The sequence below is a fragment of the Gnatocerus cornutus genome, chromosome 8 (assembly GCF_029298725.1).
Source record: "Gnatocerus cornutus isolate USDA-ARS CGAHR chromosome 8, icGnaCorn1.1, whole genome shotgun sequence".
Taxonomy (NCBI): Eukaryota; Metazoa; Arthropoda; class Insecta; order Coleoptera; family Tenebrionidae; genus Gnatocerus; species Gnatocerus cornutus.
In genome coordinates this window covers 10780346-10803356 of record NC_142240.1, presented here as the reverse complement: position 1 = coordinate 10803356, position 23011 = coordinate 10780346, and the positions used below count along the sequence as shown (strand labels likewise).

The following is a 23011-nucleotide window of genomic DNA, read 5'->3' as shown; positions in this document are numbered from 1 at the left end:
TGTTTATTATGACGTCATTAGCTACCGTGTGAGTCCCCTAGCTGTTGAACCAAATAACGACTCTCTAATCATCTCTGTTTTGACAGCTCTTCGTCGATCAAATATCGAAACTCTGTTTTTGATTTATATTGTCGAAAAAATGTGATGCGTGATAATTAAAAAGATTGATGACTTGCGACACGACTTAAATTTGTGTTTGCCCGGCGCATCCGCCAAAATTCGACATTGTGTAACAAATGCATTCGCGTTAATTTGATCGGACACAAAAGCTTTTGAATGTAAATTCATGCGATGTGTTTTAACGAAGCCGAATCCTCGAACAAATGGGAATAAAAAAGTAGTCAAATAGCGTATACATAATTGCAAACACACGCGCGCTTTACTACGTTCTTTGTTCCGTTTAAAACCTCTGACATTAGTGTACAAAGCAAGATTCCAAATGCTTGTTGAAAACCATCACAATGCGCTAAATAACATTTCAACGCGTACTTTTTACCGTTGAAAAACACGCTCATTTGTCTTTCACAATGCAGCATATTTCACGGTAAACAGCAGCATTAGTTAAATATTCAACTCAAATTAAAGAAGAGCGAGCGGTTTTTGGCAAAAAATCAGATTTATCGAAAACCATTCTCCAAATCGCGCTACAACAATAAATCTACCCTTACACTTCGCAGATGTGCAGAGGCGAGGAAGTGGAGTGTATTTCAAAAGACGAATTTGCATAGCAAAGGACTCAGGTCAAAGGTTGGTAGTCTATTGTGAACTTACCAACCACTCTTATCAACGTCTTATTGACCGTCTGGACTCCTCATCTGCGCCGAGTTCCTTTTAAATTTTCAACGATACTTCACTGAGATTTATGAAATATGTCTCACTGGAAAAATATTTCACTACAATTGAAAATTTACGGATTCCGCTGTGAAAAATAAAATCGCTGCACTACAAGGGTCGGGGATTTCGGGTTATTCTTAATAACACTTTAAAGGAAAATAATTGAAGAAAGGGCACGATTCTACTCGCGCTTTTAATGAAACACCAAAGGAATTTCAGTTTAAATTAAAATGCAGATTTCGGAGAGGAATTCGTCTAAATGAACCACCGTCGACACAAGCGGGGATGGAATCATTGGCAGGGCAGCCAAATATTTTAATTGCGTTTGTATGAATGGAGATGTATCACCAAACAAACACAAAATATAATAAAAAAATTGTTTTTTTTTTTTAATTAAAACAGAAAGAGTGCAAAGTGGCTGTGCTTATTACAACAGTACCAAAAACTTAATGGTTTGTAACAAAATTGTCTTTTTATACCCTTAATTGCATTTACTTGTTCTGAAATAGACGGAATTAGACATCGTAAAATTCCGACAAAAAGTGAATAAAATCGCTCTTTAGAAATGTTGTTTACTTCTTACGATTAAAATTTCGAGCTGTAAATTGCTCGTAAATCAATTCCCCACGAAGAATTTTGTTGAAATGCTGCAATCTCCAAATATTAGCTTTCGTTCTGTTGCCATAAAAACCAACCTGAATTTTTCATTAATTTAATGACGAAATTGTGAACAGAACCCGGTTTGAAACTCTAGATTTCATTATCCCGACTGTAAGCTTGTTGTATATCACGTATCCCACATATGGCAAATTTCAAACTTTGAAAATCTGAGTGACGTCTCAGCGGGCTAAAAATAGATTAAAAGCGGAGTGAAAACGAAAAACACAATCCTTTTGTCGTTTTATCTCGACTCGGTGGGTAACAGCGTCATTGTTTCTAAACACCATAGTCGAGTTGAACGGATTACTGTCACAACATACCGAAACTCAGTTTTTTACCAAGCGTCGGTCTTTGGATCCGATAAAAAGAGCAGTTGGATGGAAAAATCCGATTTAAATGAGCCACACAACTGGAAACGTCATTATTTTTTCTTATTTAGTCGGATACAAAAAGCTATAACCCAATCAGCGCCGTTCGTTAGGAAATACGCTACATTTAAAACGGGGAAGTTATCCGGAATTAGGGAAAGTAAGACGAGCCACGACAGCCATGCAAATCCGAGGGGTTGTAAAAATAACTGGCCACAGCATTTTTTTTAGTAGATTGCCCTAGTTGTGGCGCGCCCGGAATAAAATCTGCAATCTAGTAAATGTTTCGTGACCGCACAGGAATGCATCTTACCGCATTCCGGGCTCGCTTCCGGATACATATGAATATTACGGAAACTTTCGTACGTGTTATTGCTCAACTATTTCGGAGCTGTTACAACAATGTTCAAGTCTTGTTGAATTTGGACGGTTTCGATACGGTATTCAATTTTTCTGTCAAGCGTTAAACAGATGGCTCGTATGGTATCTTCATGGTGAGGGCGTCGGAAATAACTACATATTAGATACACATTCCCTACTGTTACAATTACAGTGATGGGATCGTTAACGGGGCCACAAAAATGTTAATGAAAGCGTTGGAAGGAAGACTGACGAAATTTAATTTCTAGGTGAGTTTATAATAAAAATATCGAATAAATCTTGTTGGGCAATTTTGATCAAAACTGTTATGCTCGAAAAATGGTGGTACAGGAGTGTTCCACATTTTCTTACGAGATAAAAGAACACTTTACAAAATGGAACGTTGTAATAGGAAGTAATGTCAATGGCCCCACGGTACTATAACTCTCTTTTACTGGGTTTTATATTATACATGAGGTTTATGGGATATTTAGTTGAGAAATTAATAGCTAACTTATGGTTCTTTCATGAAATTACCAGAAGTGGGTTTATTAGCACTTTGAGTTGTTTTGCTGTCAGTGAAGAATGCAAGTCGTAGCACGTGGTTCTTTATTATTATTATAATATATTTTTCGATAATATAGTGATTGATTGTGATCATGTTTTCGTTATTTTCGTAACCGTGAATTCCAGCCTCGTTGTAATATAATACCCACTAAACACTCGTGTGTTGCAATTTGTTTCCCCATTAGCGTCATCTAAAAGTGTCTATTTTAAGCAAACGAAGCTATTTGGAAGTGTCCCGCAAATCGCACGACCTCTAATCAAAGCTTTAGACGTGTTACAACTGCCAGCAATAAATAAACAATTCTTTGTGTCTCCGAAAAGGACACAAAGCCGCCTTTTCCATATACGCCCTTTCATCACTTAAAACTCGGTCGGTCTGTTAGTAAACAACATTGTAAAGAGAATGTACGACAGGAAACAGTGAACAATCTATTAATTTAGCAGTTTATCACTTTAGTCGCTTTCTTGGTCGCTAATTTAAATACAACCCTCTCGGTGGTTGCGTCGTACAACTAATTCAGTTCACAGAGAAGCCTCCACGAGCCTGTAATCCTTGAAAGCCTGCTTTTGTTTCAGAAATTCCTTCGTTATTAAGAGTATAGCCGTAATTGAGCCAAGATTTGAAAATGAAGCTTCCTCGTGGCTATTGTCTGGTGCTTCATCCATCTAAAGCCGCGATGTTTTCCGAACTATCTTTTCTATCAACTAATGAGGATGACAGCGAATCAAGTCGCGATCTCTACCATTTCTAAGATCGTTACTTTAACATCCTGTCGTTTAGTGCTCCAATTTGTTGAGTACCCCGGACCCCTCTTCTTAAACTTACAACTCAAATCTGCCACTCTCCCCCAACGAATTTCTCATTTCCAAATGTCTTTTAACATTTACTTCAGATGAATGCTTATTTATGGCGCTTTCGCGAGGAGAGTTCAGCCACTTTTTCAACGATTGTGCTAATCGGCGCATTGTAGCTACGAAATCTTAGAATTCTTATAAGATCAACAAATTAAATTCGTTAGAGGATGCAGCGATGGCGAAATTCGCAAGTTGGCTTCAATATCAAGAGATCTCCTAAGCCTCGCACAATGGGCCGGGATTTTAAACAAGCTCCGGAAATGAATCCAGCCGATAGCATCATTATCACCGTGACGATGACGTTGCACTGGAGCACGATAACGAAGCACGGATGAAGTAGAAGACAGTTGCACCTGGTTCAAGTTCAGTCTAAACGAAGCCAATCGTTCAAGTATTTCAAGGGTTATCCAGACTTTCCATAAAATTCGTTATTTTTAATGGACCAAAATTAGCCACGACTCTTCATACACTCTTTGTACTGCTGGAACTTTAAATTAATTTATATTGAGAGAGCTTTTTGCCACGTGTTTTAATTGCGGGGGCTTGTTTTTTGTGACACGTGTAGTTTTGTCTAATGTCTCATAATTACGTCACGTTCTAATTGCTAGGACACGTTATGGAGATAATTAAGGAATAGGCTTAAATGAATCCAGAGGAAAACTAAATTTTAATGAACACTGACTGTTGGTGTGGCCTTCGTGACCTCTCAACTGTAATTATATAAATATGGGCGACAGGACGAGAGCTGCAGTGTGCAAGGACGAAACTATGAACGCGATGCAGCTTTTCCACTCCTCAGGGGCACAAACTCATATTTTCCTTTGATCTAACCTTCTTTTTGGACAAAAAATCTCTCGACAGTTTTAATTAAGTTTTATTTAATGAAATAAGTCTGTGTTATGAATTACGGACGAAAATTGTTTGAATAGGGATTAAATAACTTTTTGAATGTTGTACTATAAAAGCCAACAAAAAATTATTCGCTCCCGACTATTTGTTTTAAAAATATTTCACTAAATTTCAATTCCGATCCATAATCGGCTTTGTTGGTAGCACTGACCTGGCATGATTTATTTAAATATAACACTGCTTCCCATTTAATCGGATTACACGATCGATTATTGAGCCATATCAAAATTGAAATTTCTTCCTCGAGAATTTGTTAAAAAAATAGCTCGCCCTGAATGGTAATTATTTTAGATGAAAAGTAAACTTTTTTTTTGGATGTCGCGCATGGTTTTCGACGTCGGCGTCGCATGCAACACCGTCGTTGTAGCCAGTTGCGCGCCGACAGTCGTCGCGGTGCCATCAACTACTAAGTTTAAGGATCGCTCACGAGGAACACGCCACGAAACAAAACTAACATAAACAATGTCGTTAAAGTGTTAATTGATGTAATCAAATTGTTTCAAGTTAATCGAGTTATCTCTTGTATAGGCTGTTATTCAATGTTGTGTTTAATAATAGTTTAAAACTTTTGTTGAGGCACCGCGCTCTGGTGGATTTATGTTACGTTATGCCCGTTATTACTTAATTAATTAAGTTTGCTACTTGTATCATGATGAAATAATCGATGAGATGGCTGCTTCAACAAGTGACTCCAATTGGGATGGAAGGTAAATTTTTTCTTCGCAATGCATGCTTGGAATTCTTCTTTTAAAATGTAACGTTACTTAACATTCCGGGGTTTGTTTTTCGAGAAGCTCTTACAAAAGTCTGAGTGCCATCACCTTAATTGTTACTCTTTTATCCGATCGGAAAAAGACTTTTTTTAAAGGAATTGAAGACTGCTGTGGTGGCTCGAGTGCACCATTACGAATTTAGATTTTAGATGGATATATTCAGGTATTTACAGGTTCGCCGGCGCCAAACATGTGGAATTGTAATGCAGGTGCATAAATTCAGTTGCAGCTCGTAATAAAATTGTTAAGGTGATTAATTTTGGTCGTTCTGGCTTTGCGCACTTGGGAATCAGGGAAAAGATTGACATTGAAATATTCATTTTTTTGTGAAAAAAAGTTTTGGGTGTTCTCTAACAAAACTTTTTTGTTTTTGTTTTAAATTTATTAATCTTACCATAAATGAATATAAAGTTTTGCTTCACATTTTTGGAACACTTTGTAGAAAGTGGAGTGAGTTTATTTTGCAGGCGGTCAGTGGTTTAAATGTCACATAAAAAGTAATTTGGTACTTTTTATAAATCAATTAAAACTTAATAAGTCATTAGTAAGTATTTTTTTAAAACCACCAGAATTATTGATCTCACTAGAATATTTGCCAAATAAGAAATACAAGGTTTTTTAAAATTTTATTAAAAATTATAGATTTTAATTGAAAATATTAAAAATTTCGGATAATTGAGAATTAAAAAAAATTATTTTTTCTGCTGCAGATAGTCTTGTAATTTGGCACACGTATATAATAAATGAATCAAGAGCCGAAAGCGTTCCCAAATGTCATTGTCATGGCTTCGAAGCTCGGAAAATCTCCAATGTTGGCTGAAAAATGTTGACTTGTCTGTTTGGTTCTTCAAAAAATTTGGCACAGTTCTTAAATAAATCAGAAATTATTTAAAATTTTATTGCAGTAGAGTTGGCGTCCAAAATAAACTTGAGAGTTTTCTTAAATTTTATTAAATCAAAACTAATTTAATAGAGAACAACTGGAATTAGCTTCCTGTTTACAAACTTGCAGTAGAAAAATACTTTAGAAACAAACATTATTAAAATTTTATGCAAGAACTCATGAGTCAAGTAGGAACGGAAAAATAGAATTATTGTTTTCTTGAATTCTAAAAAAACTGCAGGCGAAGAACACAACATTTGGACACAATTATTTTTATAAACGGCTGCTTCGCCATTTTTCTCGCCCACTTTACAAACTTTTGCCCGTTTCACTCCCGAAGGATAACTTAATCGTCCTTTCGCAAAACTGATCGCCCTCGTTATAATTCCGAACCAGTTTTATATTTTTATTTAGTCCACGTATATATCTATATGCGGTGTCAGGCGTCCTTTGTAATCCTGATCCTGTGGCTGCTATGTTTGTTTGTAGGTCTGCTGACGAGATAATCTCACCCCTCGCATATTCCAGCTTTATTTCGGCATATTTCGCTAGTCGGCTTAGTATTTATTATTTTAATGCACTCAAGTAGAAGAGTACGCTCCAATTAATATTAAAGCTACACCGGAGGCTGGTGTTCTAAACACGTTACATAAATTTTGATGGGGCGGAAAAAATTTAAACCGATGGTATTTACCGAATGAGAAATTTATTACAATAGCAAAGGAAGTGCAGTGTAACGTGGTAACTATTGAAGGTCTTGTTTGTTTTAAATATTGGTGTATATCCGAGGATGTCGACGGTCTATATCTCCTTTATACCTGTACACGTGCTTATATCGACGTTCTTGCAAAGTGTGGCCTCTGGGTCACGTCCTCCATCCGTCTTTCTTCCTTTATCTTACCTTATCGTCCCATCCCTATCACTTGCTATACTTTAATGGTCGGTAGCCCCGAGTCATTCTTCCATTCGATAAAAAGCACGTTTTAAAAGTGACAATTTCGCCGTTAGTGCCGTAATAACTCAACAATACCGTGGAAAAAGCTATAAAGTGAATAGACGTGACCACCAAAACGTTACAAGTTGCAACTGGGAGTCCATAAAGCAATACTTAAGTCGCCTTAAAATAACACACAAGACGCAATAAATCATATTTAAGTCAGCTGTTGGGCTTTAAGCTTTCAGCGTTTAAGTGAAGCAGAGTAAAAGACGCCGATTTAGTGCTCAGATAGCGTCCCTTCATTTACTCTTCCGGAGCTAAAATATAGCCGCTTCAAAACTGTATAATTAGACCGATGGTGGAAATCGATAGAAAAAACGCCATGCCGAGCCGATGTTTCTTAGACTAAACTGGAATACTCCGGGGATTTCCGGCCACAAAGAGCAAATCCTAAACAAAACGTCAAAAAGGAAACGTGGAAGAACAAAATGATGTAACCGGAATGAGTGCTTCAAAGAAGCCTCGTTTGATGTTGCTTGATTTAATAATTCCCGCAGAAAAGAAAGCGCGCCAAATAAAATGCGCCAAATTGGTTTCTCAATTAGGAATTTTACGATCATTAGAGCGAACCTTTAATAAAAACCGCACCGAGGAAATTCAAGGAAGTTAAGATATCATCGCCGGGATTAATTTCGTAAGAATTTATTTTTTAACGTAATTTTTTTATTACAGTGCTACGTCGTAAAGAACGTGGCCAAAGCATGTTCTTTTATTAAAGCTCGCAGGTTTTTAAACTGACAAATGGGCAATGAAATTATTCAAAACCTAGCTCAAAGTTTTTAAACTGTTTGACCAATTTTTATTCGGTTTTGAGGTTTATTTATTATTGTGTTGATTATGTAAACTTAAAGTAGGTTCTGTTTACTTACCAACCGGATAAATCGACCAGGAATTAATGCACGCGCTGCAGTTATTTAGTTTTTTGGTTGTACATATCTGTGTTGGTATTTGCCGCATAATGTCGTCCCTTGAACAAAACAGTAAAATATTGCTCCGCGACAGACACTGTTCATGAAACGCTGTCTTGCCTTTTCTACAAGAAATTACAAATTGCGCCAAGTACAAATTAATTACCCGGAAATTTACGTCTCCGTTCGAAATTCCTTATCTTTGTGTCTCGCCTAGACACTTAAGTAAATCCTGAAGACTTCCCGAGTAAAAAAAAACTCTAGTGAACCTCAAACCCATCTTTCCATCCAACGACCACTAAAATTTCATGTAAACGTGCCACGTTCTCATCCCGAATGGCCATCATGAGTTGATGAAGCCGTGCAGAAAAGTTCTAAATAGCCTGTTAAAACCGTTTTGTTGTAACCGTCGTCCAGGCAAATTCCAAAAGGACAACAAGAATGCGATCGCGCCATTGCGCACGTCAGGAGAATAAACCTTGCTCCCAGGTAAAGTTATTTAAATGGAATACGTTTGAATAAATCGCGAGTTAAATGGCCCAATGGTGAAGGTGATATTGTCGAATAAGCATTGTTTCACGTCACAGAGCAATTTCCAGCAAACTTTTGCAACTTAAGGTAATCCTAACGGCGAGGTAATCGCTCCATGTGTCACCCTTGGACGAAATTCATGATCTACGCGCCCACTTTATTAGATTATAAATACACAAAAGTGGAAAGTTCGCTTATGAGAAGTCACAAAGTTCTTCAGCACTTCAGGCCATTTATAACTTGCGCCGTTATACTCAAGTTAATAATATATTGTGCTATTAATTTTGGGGGCGCTCAAAAATTTTCAGGGGGGTGCAACTTGATTGTTTAGATGAAGTGCGTTTTCAAAGCGGCTTGAATAATTTTGAATGAGAATTAAAAATGGGACCCTCAGATTTATTCTTTCCGATCCTCGATAAATCGATTATAAATTTATTTTGTTTCGGTGGCAATAAATACCACTGTGTGCCTCCACCCAATTTCCTGATTCAGATTTCATTGTTACGAATTCGTTTTAGTGGTATTTTTTCCTTAAATCTCCTTTAAAACCCGATAAAAAGATATTTCCGGGTGGCAATGTGAACGAAGGAAAGCCATAACAGTGTAATCTGCATCAGAAAATCGTGGATCGCCGTCAAAGACGCCCCATATCTCAATACGTTTCGTGTTTCCAAAAATATCTGCAATTTAAGTAAATTTTATACAAGAGCTCCGTACTTTGATCTTGGAAAAAACGGGGATTTGAGTGTATGTTCCGTCAAATGGTAGTTATTTAATAATGAAATAGTTGACTACACGTTTTCACTAGTGGGATTTCCACACAGGCGCTGACCTGAAAAATAAATTAATTTTTCAACTTTTCATTTGAGAACGCCAAACATTTGCCATTAAAAGTCCCTGTTTCTGCTGATTAATTCAAACAAACAGTCGGAAAAGTTTCTAGTTATTTTTATTTACTTTTTTCATTCAGCTCGTGTAGGTGAAATAATGGAAAACCCGCTTGAAAATCGCTCGTCGCTTTTTCGTTTCTGGATTAAATTTGAATGTCGAGTTCGAACTGCTATTACCTCTTCGCCGGAAGCAACCTGCCAAGTCTGCAAGTACTGAGTAATTGTTCTGTCTGATATGACCTATTCCTTAGGGCTGATATACGATACATATGCTTGTAAATTGTCCAGTACAGTTATCTCGTTAATGTCTCGGCCGCAAATATGGTTTCAAAAATAAATTCACGGTAAATGCGGCAATAAATCGCAATCACTCTCCTGAATAATAAACAGATGCAGAGACGCTTTTATCCGTTTTCAATTTATACGTGAAACTTTACGAGACAGTTTCGTCTTTTTATTACCTACAAATATCTCTCAATTTTGTAAAGTTCCACCACAAGACGACTTAATTTTTCATTGCAACCATGTATTATCTAAAGCAGTGTTGCGTGTTTAGTGCGCTTGTATAATTAGTGGATGCGCGACTTTATGATGCCATTTAACTCTGTTTTATGCGCACTCCATATACACATGCTTGTGGCGTTAATGTCCTTATTGCTCTGAATACCTGGAATGGTATCCCTATGGTTAAAATAGCGTGATTAACAGCTTGGATTCGTTCATAGTTGGATTAATTACCATGAATGTGAACAACGCTATTGTTATTGCTCCGGGAGTTATTTCCATCAAAATCTACTTTATGCAACGTAAATCATTGTGTTCACTATGTAATGAGCCGCAGTGTAAACATATCGGAGCATTTACTGCGGAAATGTGATAGTAGTTTTGAGCCACAACATTGCCCATTTTTAAATCTAAGAACTCATTTTAACTATCTCAGTATAAATATATGCAACTTTAATAAAAATGGTTTCTAATCCAATATCTCATGGTTATGTGTGTCTGAACGACGAGTCCCATATTTCAAATATTTGCGGCATTTATATGGAACGCGGCGTTTTCGATTTCTGGCATTTCCAGCAATGTAGGTCACTTTATCCCCACATTCTCATTTAAAAGTGCATTATAATCCACAAGTTCCTATAAAAGTTGAAAAAATCTCGGCCGCACCTCGAGAAAAAACTTATCAAACTTTTTGTTGCGAGCATTTTATGTTGTCAGTTCGAACTCAAATGACGCCAGTGTAGGCTCATAAATTCACCAAAGGATTTGCTATAACTTGAAACGTCTCGACGAACTTTCTCCGTTTTGTTAGGATTTACAAAAGCGAATTCACAGCTACTTCAGAATAAATTGCTGACGGTTTCGCTCAACGGCGACAATTAGAAAATTTAAATAAATTGTAAATGGCACCGGCGGCGGGGGCACCTTTTGATGGATCGCCGTCCAAAATGCTTATATTTGGCGCATCCACCATTAAATTTCACCTGTGTGTGTTATTCAAACAGACTTCATTTACTTCATTGCAATTAATCTCAACAGTCCTCCATCCGTTCGTCCAAAGAAAACATCCCGAATTGTTGTGAAGTTCAAACGTGGCTATTAAAAAGTGTGGAAAAACCTCAACAGGAAGTCCATGTTATGTTTGGTGTGGAAAAGAGAAATAACAAATAATTTGTACAAGACAATAACATTCTCTTTATTGTTCGTCCGTTGAAGAAGGCGTCGGCGTCTCGTCGCCCCGTGACACGCTCCAGCCGTCCCATAACTCTGACCTTACCCTTCCAAGACGTGGGGAGTTAAAGGGCGTCGTTCCAAGATTTACCGCGGCATTTTTCGACAATTTACTGTATAGGAGTAGACATTAAAATTGCATTTCGGGGATGGAAGCACGTGACTATTGCCTGTGTGCATCAACAAACAAAAACTGTCATTATAGGCTTATTTCATATCCCATTTAGTTCTTTAAAATCCGTGAAATAAAAAGACGAGGGGTTCTGATTTATTCTCGAGTGAAGCCGACCGTTAAGAGCATCAAAGTACGTCTTTATTTGCTTGATTACACGCGGATATGGTGCTCCAATTGCGGCATTTGATTAAATTTATCGGTTTATTCCTGGATGTGTTATTAAATAGACAGGAATAAATCCAAACGCGGATAATATCTGGAATAAAGAAACGTGGTCAAGTAAAAATGCGTCACTGATTAATCGCTGAGTTATGGGGCCGGGAGAAATTTACATTTTTCTTATCGAGAGTATCTGGGAGCTTATTCGAAATCGTTAGATTCAGTTAAAAGATTAAAAGAGGAAAGCTTAGATGTAAGCTCTGGATTACTCTATAATTGTAAGTAAATGCGCAATCTTGCACAAAGGATTTTAGTATTTGCATTGTACGCCCTTTCTGATTACTGGGGTCATCTGAATTCTGCCACCCTTTAACATAATCACTAGGTTCGTAGAACAGGAGAGCCTTTACCGGGGTCAAGAAGGTAAATACCAGGAAATGTCGTCGGGGGGTTTCCGGTTTTTAGAAATTCGGTTGGATGGTAAATCAGAGTCCAAGATCTGTCCAATGTTTGCTTTCAGCTGGTGAAAAGCGGCCGAAATGAAACACCTGTTAAGTGCCCGAAATGGCATCGCGAAGTTGGCCGTTAATCAAGCTTTTAACTGTGTTATGTAAAATTCTGCATGGCTTTCTGGTCGACGTCGCTTATTTGGGGAGAACGAATTTAATTAATGTCGAAATCGACGACAAGTACATGTAAGCACATAATTTAGAGCGTGCGGAAATCCATAGATAATCCCTGTTGTCCTGTCCTGGTCTCTGTGCAGTAAATATACCATTCATGTATTTTTTCCAAAAATAAATCCTTGTCTTTATGCAGATTATGCAAGAATTCCATTTGTCAGGAGCCGCTGACAGTAAGAATACTTTATAGCGGCCGTAGCATGTAACTTGAGCAAACATGAAATAAGCAAAAAATAAATAAAAACCCTCACGCTCGTAAATTAATGGTTTTGATTAAGAAACAAGCACGATATAGGTAGATTTCAGTGAGCGGCCATTAGGGCGTCTCTGATTTATTTAGGGTCTTAGGCGCAAAAACTCAACCCTTTTCTTATTAACGCATTGCGTTTTTTGCCTCAATTTGCCTTGAAGTTTCCGAGTTTTTTATGTTTGCTTTGTTGTATTTTCGCCCTGCTTTATTTTATTACTTTTCTATAGCACGCCAACACAATGAACACAAGTTTTATAATTAATTTGCGCCTAATTAACTCCACATTTGATACAAAAGGGACACAATAGCGTTTCGGCACAGTTATGGGACAAAGAACGTCAATATTACGACATCGGACAAATTTCAGAGGCGATGAAGACGTACAAAAGCGGCGAATATCAAATATTTTCACTTTAATTAGCTCCTTTATTCATTTACACTAACAAGGGTTTTAATTATTTAAGCCATTAAGATTCGCTCGACCGTTCAAGAGGAAAAGTGGCTTTTGTGTCGTAAAAAGTGCCCTAAGATACTTTATTTTTTAATTATGAATGTGAGCGTACGTGAACCCATTAATATTTACAGTCCCGAATGTTTTCGCGTCACCCTGTGAGAAACTCCCGCAGGATCTTTCCTGAAAAGCGCCCAAACAAACTTATCCCAATCCTTTTCTTCGTTTTAAGGGCAATTCACGTACTCCCCCAAAGTTTAGACTTCGATTTTCTCCATTTTTGCTCGAAACGCAATTAAATTGTTGCGTCATATTGTTGCGAGCGAAAAAAGGAAGTTTCAATATTTTCACAGGATAGCAAGAACAGCACGAGCGTAAGAATCAGCAGTGCAGCTGTGGTGATTTATAGCCAGCAGGCCTCTGCTGTCTCCGCCGACATTATGCAAAGTTCCGCCGATGTTTCTACCACTGCTTGGACCCCTTCCTACCCCTACTACGTCGCCTCTTTTGATGCATGGTTCGCACCTACCGCCATCTCGATATCTGAAGTCGCGGGTGGGAAATGCACGAGATTACGGAGGGAAAATATTCATGCTCCTTATGCTGCATTATCATTGCTTTGAGAGCGATACGGGGATGGCAGTGACGTCAATTTCAACCGGAACAGAATCCGCCAAGAGGGTTGAATGCATATCAAAATCGTCATCGAATGTCGCCTGCAGTAACGAATCATATACAGTGTGATGCACTGTCTTAATGAGGATTTTTCTAGCGGGCACCCTAATCTTTCCAATATTAATGAAACTAATAAATTTGTGCCATTAATGTCGCCTTGGAGTAAGCCCACTAGTATTAAACTGAATTTTTCAAGTTTATTATAATTATTGCTGCCAACTTTATAAAATTAGCCTCGTTTTTTTGCTTTGTCCTCTCCCATTTGTCACGCTGTTTGAAAAATTAAAAGGCCACTTTTGTACTCGCAATTTAATCAAGTTGTTTGTGCGAGTTTATTGTCTAGTATCCAATTTGCAAGAACGAGTAGTTGAAAGCATATGCAAATACGTTCATTACAAGAAAAAAACTACGACGAAACCTTTTCGGTGTAATTTATTTTAACAATTGACTTTGTTCTTCCGCGAAATGTGAGGTTTGTCATCTCAGACTTTGCTGTTATTTATTCAGATCACTTTCCGTTTCTACTCGCTTCTTGTTGTTATTAAATTATGTAAAGTATTCGCAGTCAAAATTTTTCAACATTAAAATTCAACAATGCTAGTTCCTGAACCTTTGTCACGAAATTGTTGACAAATGGAATTTACTAATTAATTAGGATGGGTCCTTCGTGGTTAACAAGGTAATGTCATAATGGGTGATTTTATTATAGAATCTGAAGGCTCCACTGCATCATGTATTAAGTTTTATCAAAAATGTATCGCGATCGTGACAGGAAAATCTCAAGAGAAATAAAAGCTGCTCGCTATTATAAAAGTACGACGCACGTAACGGAATTTTATTAAATAAAGCAGCAAACATGGAACAAAGTTACGTTGGAATTGTTTGATAATAAATTAATGGGTTTTTCTGGCCTCTCATCGATCATAGCCCGAGAAAAAATCGGAAAACTTTAAATACTCCCGTTTACGCGGCCAAATCTTCCAACTACATCCATCTTTCAATTTCTCTGACATTTCCAGTCATATTGGGGATAAAGTTGCCGACAAGTTCGCTAAGTGAACCACGTTAAGTCGAGACCGATGAAAATTGCTCTGTTATGAATTTAACATGACACAAAATCGATGGAAAACCTCTGGAAATTAAGCTAAAAAAAATAACCGCGTAAGTGTGAAAGTAAAAGTCTTCCAGGATTTTCCAATTTCACAGACTCCTGCTTCCGGAACGAACGAGTCACGTGACGAGACGAAAGGGGGTTGTAGTCAACTCCCTTCTACAGGTCGTGACGTCCATACGTAATCCTCGCGAGCCTGTTTGTGCAGGACTCTACCAAAATATTGCCGTTTCCAAACTGGCTAATGTGTTATTGCTGCGGCTTTGTGTTCGACGAACTTCTGGAATAACACGGACGAATTTTCCGAATTTTTGAACCGGAAGTGGGAACTATTTATGTTTAATTATACCGGAGAGTGAGAACCCAAAAACGGAGTATTGATCTAAAATTTCTTTTTATCTCAGATCCGTTCTTCTTTGTCGTATTTCCATAAAATCAAATATACAACAGTCCATAATTCCGACAGGCGGCTATCACAGTATTTTTTCTTTGGTCGGTAAGATGTCAGGAGCAAATCCGGAATTGTAATTTTTCCGTCGTCGCAACGATAAAGGCCGTGTTTCCACAATTGTATCACGTTGGTGAAACATATATTGATCTAATAAAACACGCTTGAGATTGTATTTTTCTGTGTTTGTATCCAAATTTAAAACAAATGGCTCAATTTCCCGGTGTTAACCGCGCGTCAAGACCTGTGACTAATTCCACAACCTCAACATCACCTTGTTGAATTGTTTTGAATAATGGCGAAAAGGGTCTTGCACATGAACGAACTCCGGTTTGAGGTTGGGGCCGGAGTGAGTGATCCATCAACCGGAGTGACACTATCACCACCTGAATCGAAGACACGTGGCTTGGAAAAATTTCGGTGCACCGTCAAAATAATGCACCTAATCCACTGCACTAAAAATATCAACACGGCGTGTTTGTTCGCCGGCATTAAGGGGATTTATTACTGGATTATGATAATTTGGATAATTACAGAGAATTATTCAGTGTAGCCGATTTTATTGTCGGTGTAATTTATGGATGGGGGTTTCACTGCGCCGGTTTGTATCGAGAAATTTACATTACATTTAGGAGGTTTCTAGCGATAATTAAACGAAAATGGACCGGTACTGCTTACTACTGAAAAGCGGTAATACTATTAATTAATTTTCTAATTAAAGGTACGTCAATGATTGCAACATTATTACAGCAGCGTTGCAGCTAATATACCTTTAACGAGATTTTGATACGCTGAAACGGCAGAAACTGTGCACACATTCGGTGTTTATTTAATTAAACTCGAGGGCATTGCAACTACAGCCAATAATTATTTTTTATCTCGATTTTTCGATTAATTGCTACTCTTTTCAGAGCCGCCCAGAAGTTGAACCTCTCTTCATCTCCTCACCGGCGGAAACGCTACAACTCCGAAGAGACCGACTCTTCTGGTTTCTGCGGAGTTTTGCAGCGTTCACCGCCCCCAGTTCCACCCGCCCTCTTGCGTCGAATTGGCGTAAAAGAAGTCACTGGCGTCGGCAAGGTAAGTGCGAATTTTTTCATTAATATTAATCGTCAAAGGTCGAGTTCGTTAATGAAGCTCTTTTGCATGTTCGTAAGTAGCCCGACTTCTTATTTTAATCCTCTTACATCTATAGCCTTATTATACCGTCTTACTTCCGTTTTCCTTTTAATTTAATTTCGAGGAAAATGCACTGCTAATTTTGGAAGGGTTATACATCAATCGGTGTGAATTGACAGAGACCCTTTCTTCCGTTGCGGCTACCACTGAGACCTCAATCAAGCTCAATTATCATACTACCACTAACAAGGGGTGGATTTTGGTTGAGAGTGTTCTGTATTCTGGCGATTTCTGGTGTGATGGTACGAAAACGTGCAAGGTCAAAGCGTTTAGTTCGATACGATTACGTGACGCATGCAAAGGTCGGTTTTAGCTAAATATGGGGCTTGTGGGAGCTACCAACTGAATTATGGGATACAAAATTATACTTATTTACCAGAAACGGATGCGGGAATTAACGGTCCGAGAAAGAACATTAAGAACTCAAAAGTACGCTTTCAAAAATAGAATTTAATAAGCATGAATTATAACAGAATCTTCAAAATGAATCGGAAAAGCGAGAATTTAAACTCTGGCATAAAGTGGGGCAGTTTTTGAGGCCCGAAGTTTCTATTGCGTAACTACTAACAACAAAGTCCAACTGATCGCCAGCAGCAACCACTAATCCTGAATTAGTTAGTAACTTGACCAAACAAAATTTCTCTTTTGAACCCTTTGTACCTAGCACGTGTGGTAAATTTTGTCTCAGCTCATACAAATGGCAGAGAGTTTACCCTCGACACCGTAAAGCCAGTAATCCAATATATCAAACATTTTTCAACGGCTTAATCGCATCAAGTAAATGATTCGACATAATCTACAGAACGGACTAAAGTGAAAGGTTGCAGTCAGGACAATGACCAGCGAGATCCCGATGTCCGAGCTTAAGTCCAGGCCAGGATTGAATAATGCCAGAGTTGGCCTCACGCTAAACTACACAGATGCGTCGGCATCCTTATTTTACTACTTTTAGGATTATCCTAACTGACGAGATTATTACTGTTATTACGAGTCGCGGTTTATTTTGCTTGTGGCGAATTAATTTGTTTGATATTTGCGGGTATTATTTACCGCAGAGTTCAACTCAATGTTTATTTAATAACTTTATGCAAATACCTAAACTGATTAATGGCGAAATGCATTAGCTTGACATCTTCATTGCGCTGGGAAATTATGTTTATACAGTTAATTTCAGAGAACAAGAAAGAAAATTAAAAATCGAATTTTTGACGGTTCTGATATAATAAGAAATCTTGTACCCTCACTCGTCGCGACCTTCACCCTAAATCATCCCTTCTATTGATCCTTCAAGCCGGGATAGCTGACAATCCTACAAAGATTTATCAAACAAAATTTTCTTTAGTCTGCACTGTAAAAGTGGAGCTTTCATCTAAATTGCAAAAAATTTCATGTCCCAACTCAAATATACAAGTTGTCAGTAAAAAATTAGGGTCCTGACTCGAAACTAATGGATTGTCTCAAGCAATTGCCGCTCCCTTACAAATTCAAACTTTTTACACTCTCGACCCTAACCGAGTTATTTAGTTATGAATAATTATAGGCGTCTTGGATTAATCGCTGCAGGTTTTTTGCTTGCATGGTCCCGGAGGAAAGCTCGTAAACGAAAGCTCGGAGTTTATTTTGCGCATTACGGATATTATTAGACCTTTATGCAACAGAATATAAAATTTCAGGTAATAAAAGGCTCCTTGAGATGTAGATTTTATTACGAATCGGCGGAAAATAAAGAAAGTTGGACAGTAAAATTCATATTTCTTGGAAGGTGCGAGGACACTGTCTGCGATTTGGCACATTTTATTACTTTATCAGCGCTTTGAGATTTGATGTGCTCTCACAAAATTGCTACTAATTGTGGAAATAAAACCAGAACGTTTTTTTTATTTGATTAATGGGACGTAAACTTGCTTGTCGCCCTTGGAAGTAATTAATAATTTGGACTGGGGCACGCAATACGGACTTGTAAATGTTTATTTACATCTGTAATACGATCAAGTGCATTTGCAATTGTAATAGTAATTTACCATTATTAATGCGCCATAACAGACGATGCTATCGGCTCAAACAACGATTCAAAGAATGTAATAACATGGATGTGGGTTTTTTGAAAGCTCGCTTATCTCTGTTTATTGTAAAAGTAAAAACCAATATGTACGGCACTCACGCCAACTTTAAACCTTCCTAAGTGCACGGCTTACACTGCTGTTACTTTAAAAACCTGTTTACATCACAGTAAACTCGTATTATGGCACTCCGCAGGAAATTTACTGTCCTGAAATGGAGTGCAACGGCGAAATACTCTTCCTTCGTATGAAGAGTTGATTTGTTATGGATGCTCGTTTTAATTTAGGAGATCGACGTAAATTCCACCGTTTGTTTGCATTGTTCGGTTTGATATATTGGATCGCTTTTTTCCATGCTCGTACGAACAACTCGAAGAGATGAAATTTCAATTTAACGACTTCCGTTCGGGACGAAAGTGACCCTCGTCGAGGTTAAAACTCAATAAATGACGATATTCGCACGCGCTGCGGATCCTTGGCCAAAACGAAATAAACGTTTAGAAAAATACGACAAGCTTCAATGTTGCCAAATGGACAAGTTATGAAATGCTTCACTCGGATATGACGGGTAAACTACTCCGGAAGTGGCTGTTTGAAAATGAAATACGGTTTAGCAACAATGTGGGCAAATCTGGAATTTCAGTTACCGGCCCAGATCTTACTAAATGGAATTGGAAATCCGGGCATCCACATGGTCGGTTCGCATCAGTTGGGTCGCGTTCTTGGGTCAGGGGTCGAGTATTGGCAATCAGAGCAGCATTCGCCTCCGTTCTTCATCCTGGTCTCGTATCCAATCTGTTTAGTGCGCTTCATTGAATGTTATGCGCCATTGCTCCGGTTGGCGAGGTAATTTTTTAGTTTTCTTATTATCATCGTTGCTATTTGCGGTATCCTCTCATCGTCGCGAACTCAAAAATGACGCACCGTAATTTATATTCCGCCGAAAAAATGTATAACGAACGAGACGGTTCCGAGAGAATTCCTAATGTTACCCACATCACGAGTTGTCGAAGTCTCCGCTGAAGATGTCCTAGAACGGAGGGAGAGAAAGACGAACCAATAATTGGACTCCACTTCGTTCCTTGAATACGAATCGAAAGCTGACAGACTCGCAGATGAGACCTCGACTAAAATACAACACGCCACCGACTTCTTTTTCCATTTACGCTCTATTTTTGTTTGCAGAATCGGGGTAATTGGAGCCGGGGATGAATATGCATAAAGTTTATAATTGACGTGCCCGCAGGAGATTGAGGATTGATATTATTTTTTGATTAGGCGACCGACGATGCGAATTTAATCTGACAATGATACATAAATTTGCGATTAACGTTTGATGGACTAAATATTTCGATACCACGATTTCCATAACTGAATATCGATGAAACAAACAGAAAAATTGACCATTTCTGTAAACACTCGGCTTAGCAGAAACTTTTCAGGTTCATCCTTAATTTCGTTTCATTCCTCGGATCTGTATGGCTCTAATGAACGTGGTATCGTCTCCGGATTACCAACGACCTGTTTCGTTCATCTTCCACCTTACTTTCGCTTTCACGTCAGATTAAGTTTCTTTATTTGTCTTTTGCGTCGATATTGATTATGAACGCCAGGCTTGTTTACAAGGTGAAGGAACTCACATATTTTCTTGCACTAATGGCAGAGATTTGTGCATCCTCAAGTTGGTACCGTACAAGCAATGATTACCTGTTCTGTTTGCACTTATTGTGTAAACAAGGGAGTCTCTCACAATCAACCCAAGTAAATGAATCGGAATCCCTTTGTCCATTCGGATTTAATCCCGTCGATTCCGACAACCACCCATTCAAGTCCGGCCTTTTGTTGACATGACAGGATTATGATAGTTTTTGTCTTAAACGTGCTTCAATGACCTAATTTCTTTGTCTTTGAGTCTTGACGTTGATTCCTCGTTTTTCTATATCGAAGCGATAGAAGCCGTCTTCTGGTAATTCCATTTATATCTGCTCTGGAGATTCGGTTGTGTATTTTGTTTTGCAATAAACAGTAATACGGACGTCGGCTTTGAAGCTTCTTATCATTTCCTCCAAATCCCAGAGCTCGAATGTAGTGAAAAGGTGAGTAAAGTTGACAGAAAGCAACGAGGCTCAAACAAGCTGTCCTTCTATTGATTATCAAAGACTTTGAGGACGGAGGTCCACTCTTCGGAATCCCCGGGGGCCCTGCGGCGACAATCCGCGATTTGGATAATATCTATCACTACGTAATTCAAAACTTGAAGTGAGGTGTGTTCTTTCCTGAAACTTGAAGCAGCATCCATCGTGCAATATTGTCTTTAGTTCATTATTATTTAATTATCCCCCGCAAGTGCTTCTAAAAGCAGTTAATTCTATCGTTTTTCCGTGTTCTCAGCACGAACACTTTTCAAGAGTTCCGCACGACTCGGAGAAAGAGATCAAACTAATTAGAAACTTTCATTGTTTCGTTTATAAAAAATTACACCTCGACGCACCGAATCTTGTTCGTTTTCAATTAAAACACCGAAAAGTTTGGTCAGGTTCGCTAATCAAAACTGATTACGTAGCTCAATTACCGGTAATTCTTCATGAAATATGGACGTGCTCTGTTGGTTGCATGGTAATGTTTCATTGTACATGTTTTTGGGGTAAGTTACCCTTGACTTGTTTTTAGTAGCTAATTGGACGGCGGACGAACTCGACATGGCACTTTATAATTCACTGCCACTCGATCTGTCAATGCACAAATGCTCCGGTTAAATAATAAATACGCTGGATTCCGGTGCACACAGACTTTTCCTGCTAGAATTGAATTGAACTGTTCGGTCGAGGTTGTTTTGTTTCCGATACGGACGGCCATTTTGATACAATTGTTGAGGGAGTTGAAGGCGATGGAATGGTCGGAGTTTGAACAAAAGTTAGAGCGTGGAACGTGGAACTAGAAAAACAGAGAATTTTGTCCGGAGAAACATTGTAAATGTCTTAAAAATAACGGGATATTGGCCAAATGAATAATTTATGCCCCGACCGTTGTTAACAAGATGTTTATCAAAATAGATCACGAAGTATCCTCTAAAACCGTCCTTTATAGTTGTTTCTCGTGCTTTATTACATCATAGACAAACAACCCGTTCCAAAAATAACCGCAACTATTCCATCCTTTCAAATTGTCATCGTTTTTGAAGGGTTCCCGATGTCGACCAGTCCTGTTGACTCTATTATTCGGTCTTAGCAACAATGCGAGAATATAATGGAACAATGCAGAGACGGGATCAGCCCTCTATAAGCTAGGTTAATTGCAGGGCACAATTAGTCACGCAGAATGCACAACCCCGTAATGACACGCTCGTTTATATGATGCCCTGTGCTGATATCCCATCAAACCGGCATAGTATATGACGGACGTCTTTCTTTATAGCCAACGTAATTCCGATAGTAAACTTAATTAACTCCTTTGTTTTAACGGCAATTTTAGAACACGATCGATTCTAAAGCCGGTGGTTTTAGAAATCAGGAAGAGAACCGTCCAGACGACATTATACATTCCCGGATTGAAACGTGGATTGGCTTCGGATTATTTGCAAGTCAGATTCGCGATGGATGACACCTCGCGATACAGAAAGTGCCAAAACCGCGTTAGAAGTTGTTAGATGGAAGAGGAACGATGCGTCCCGACGCGTCGGACTCATTGTTTTATGGAAATTCGACCCGGTTTGAATATATGAATAAGTCGGAAGCCAATCGCGTGTGTTTACAACTGCCGAAGGCCAAAATTTTCGCTAAAAAGATTTGCACTCAATTTATGGAATAAAAATAAAAGTAAGCGACACATGATAAACCAGAGCATAAAATTTATGTTTGAGCCGTTATGTCGGTACTTTTCTTTTTAATAAATGTTGGCGCTCGTGCTGTTTTATTTCAACCTAGATGTACTTTATTAAACTAATGGTATTTACGTTGCTGTATTACCATTCGTCTACATAAAATTACCATATTAATTGTTGCTTACATGTGGCTAAATTATTGCTATTGTATTATCAAACAACGCTAATGAGCTCTCTCTAGCTTTGAGAATAAATGAAAATGTAAAATCATATTTTCGCGAATGAGGCTCTCACTGCGCTCGCAATTTATTATTAACTCCACCTGCACTACTAAATATTTAATTTCGAACACATTTACCGCCTCAGTCGGACAGGTATATGAATCTATTGTTCCATCGACAATAGTAATAAACATTGTTCAGTCTAATTAATATCTATTGAATTTAGATATTGACCAGGTAATCAAGAATATTCAACCCTAAACTGCTCATATTTCCCATCCGTAGTCGTATTCAACCCTAATGAATTTATCGCCTTCTGAAAAGACGCAATAACGCAGGGTGGTTCTCCAGAATAGATTGAAAAGGTAATAAAATAAATAAAGGGATACTTGGTCCATCGTAGTGATTTTGACGAGTCTAGGGTCAATCATCCCCTTTTTATCCGAAAACAAGGGCGAAAATCCCACATTTTTTCCCCAACTAACTCACAATTTTAATAATTGTCATTTC

At 38.2% G+C, this 23011-nt stretch overlaps 1 protein-coding gene across 3 annotated transcripts in view; it reads left to right on the top strand.

Moving 5' to 3' along the window:
* Window positions 1-23011, top strand: part of LOC148169745 (kinesin-like protein CG14535) — a 91663-nt gene that overhangs the window by 43468 nt on the left and 25184 nt on the right. For 2 of the 3 annotated variants that reach the window (XM_088043416.1, XM_088043415.1), the window contains exon 5: window positions 16133-16301. In XM_088043416.1, the coding sequence (XP_087899542.1) occupies window positions 16133-16301 (169 nt within the window). Of the gene's footprint in view, window positions 1-4928; window positions 5261-16132; window positions 16302-23011 lie in introns of those variants that run through there. The other variant, XM_088043417.1, reaches the window with a different exon arrangement.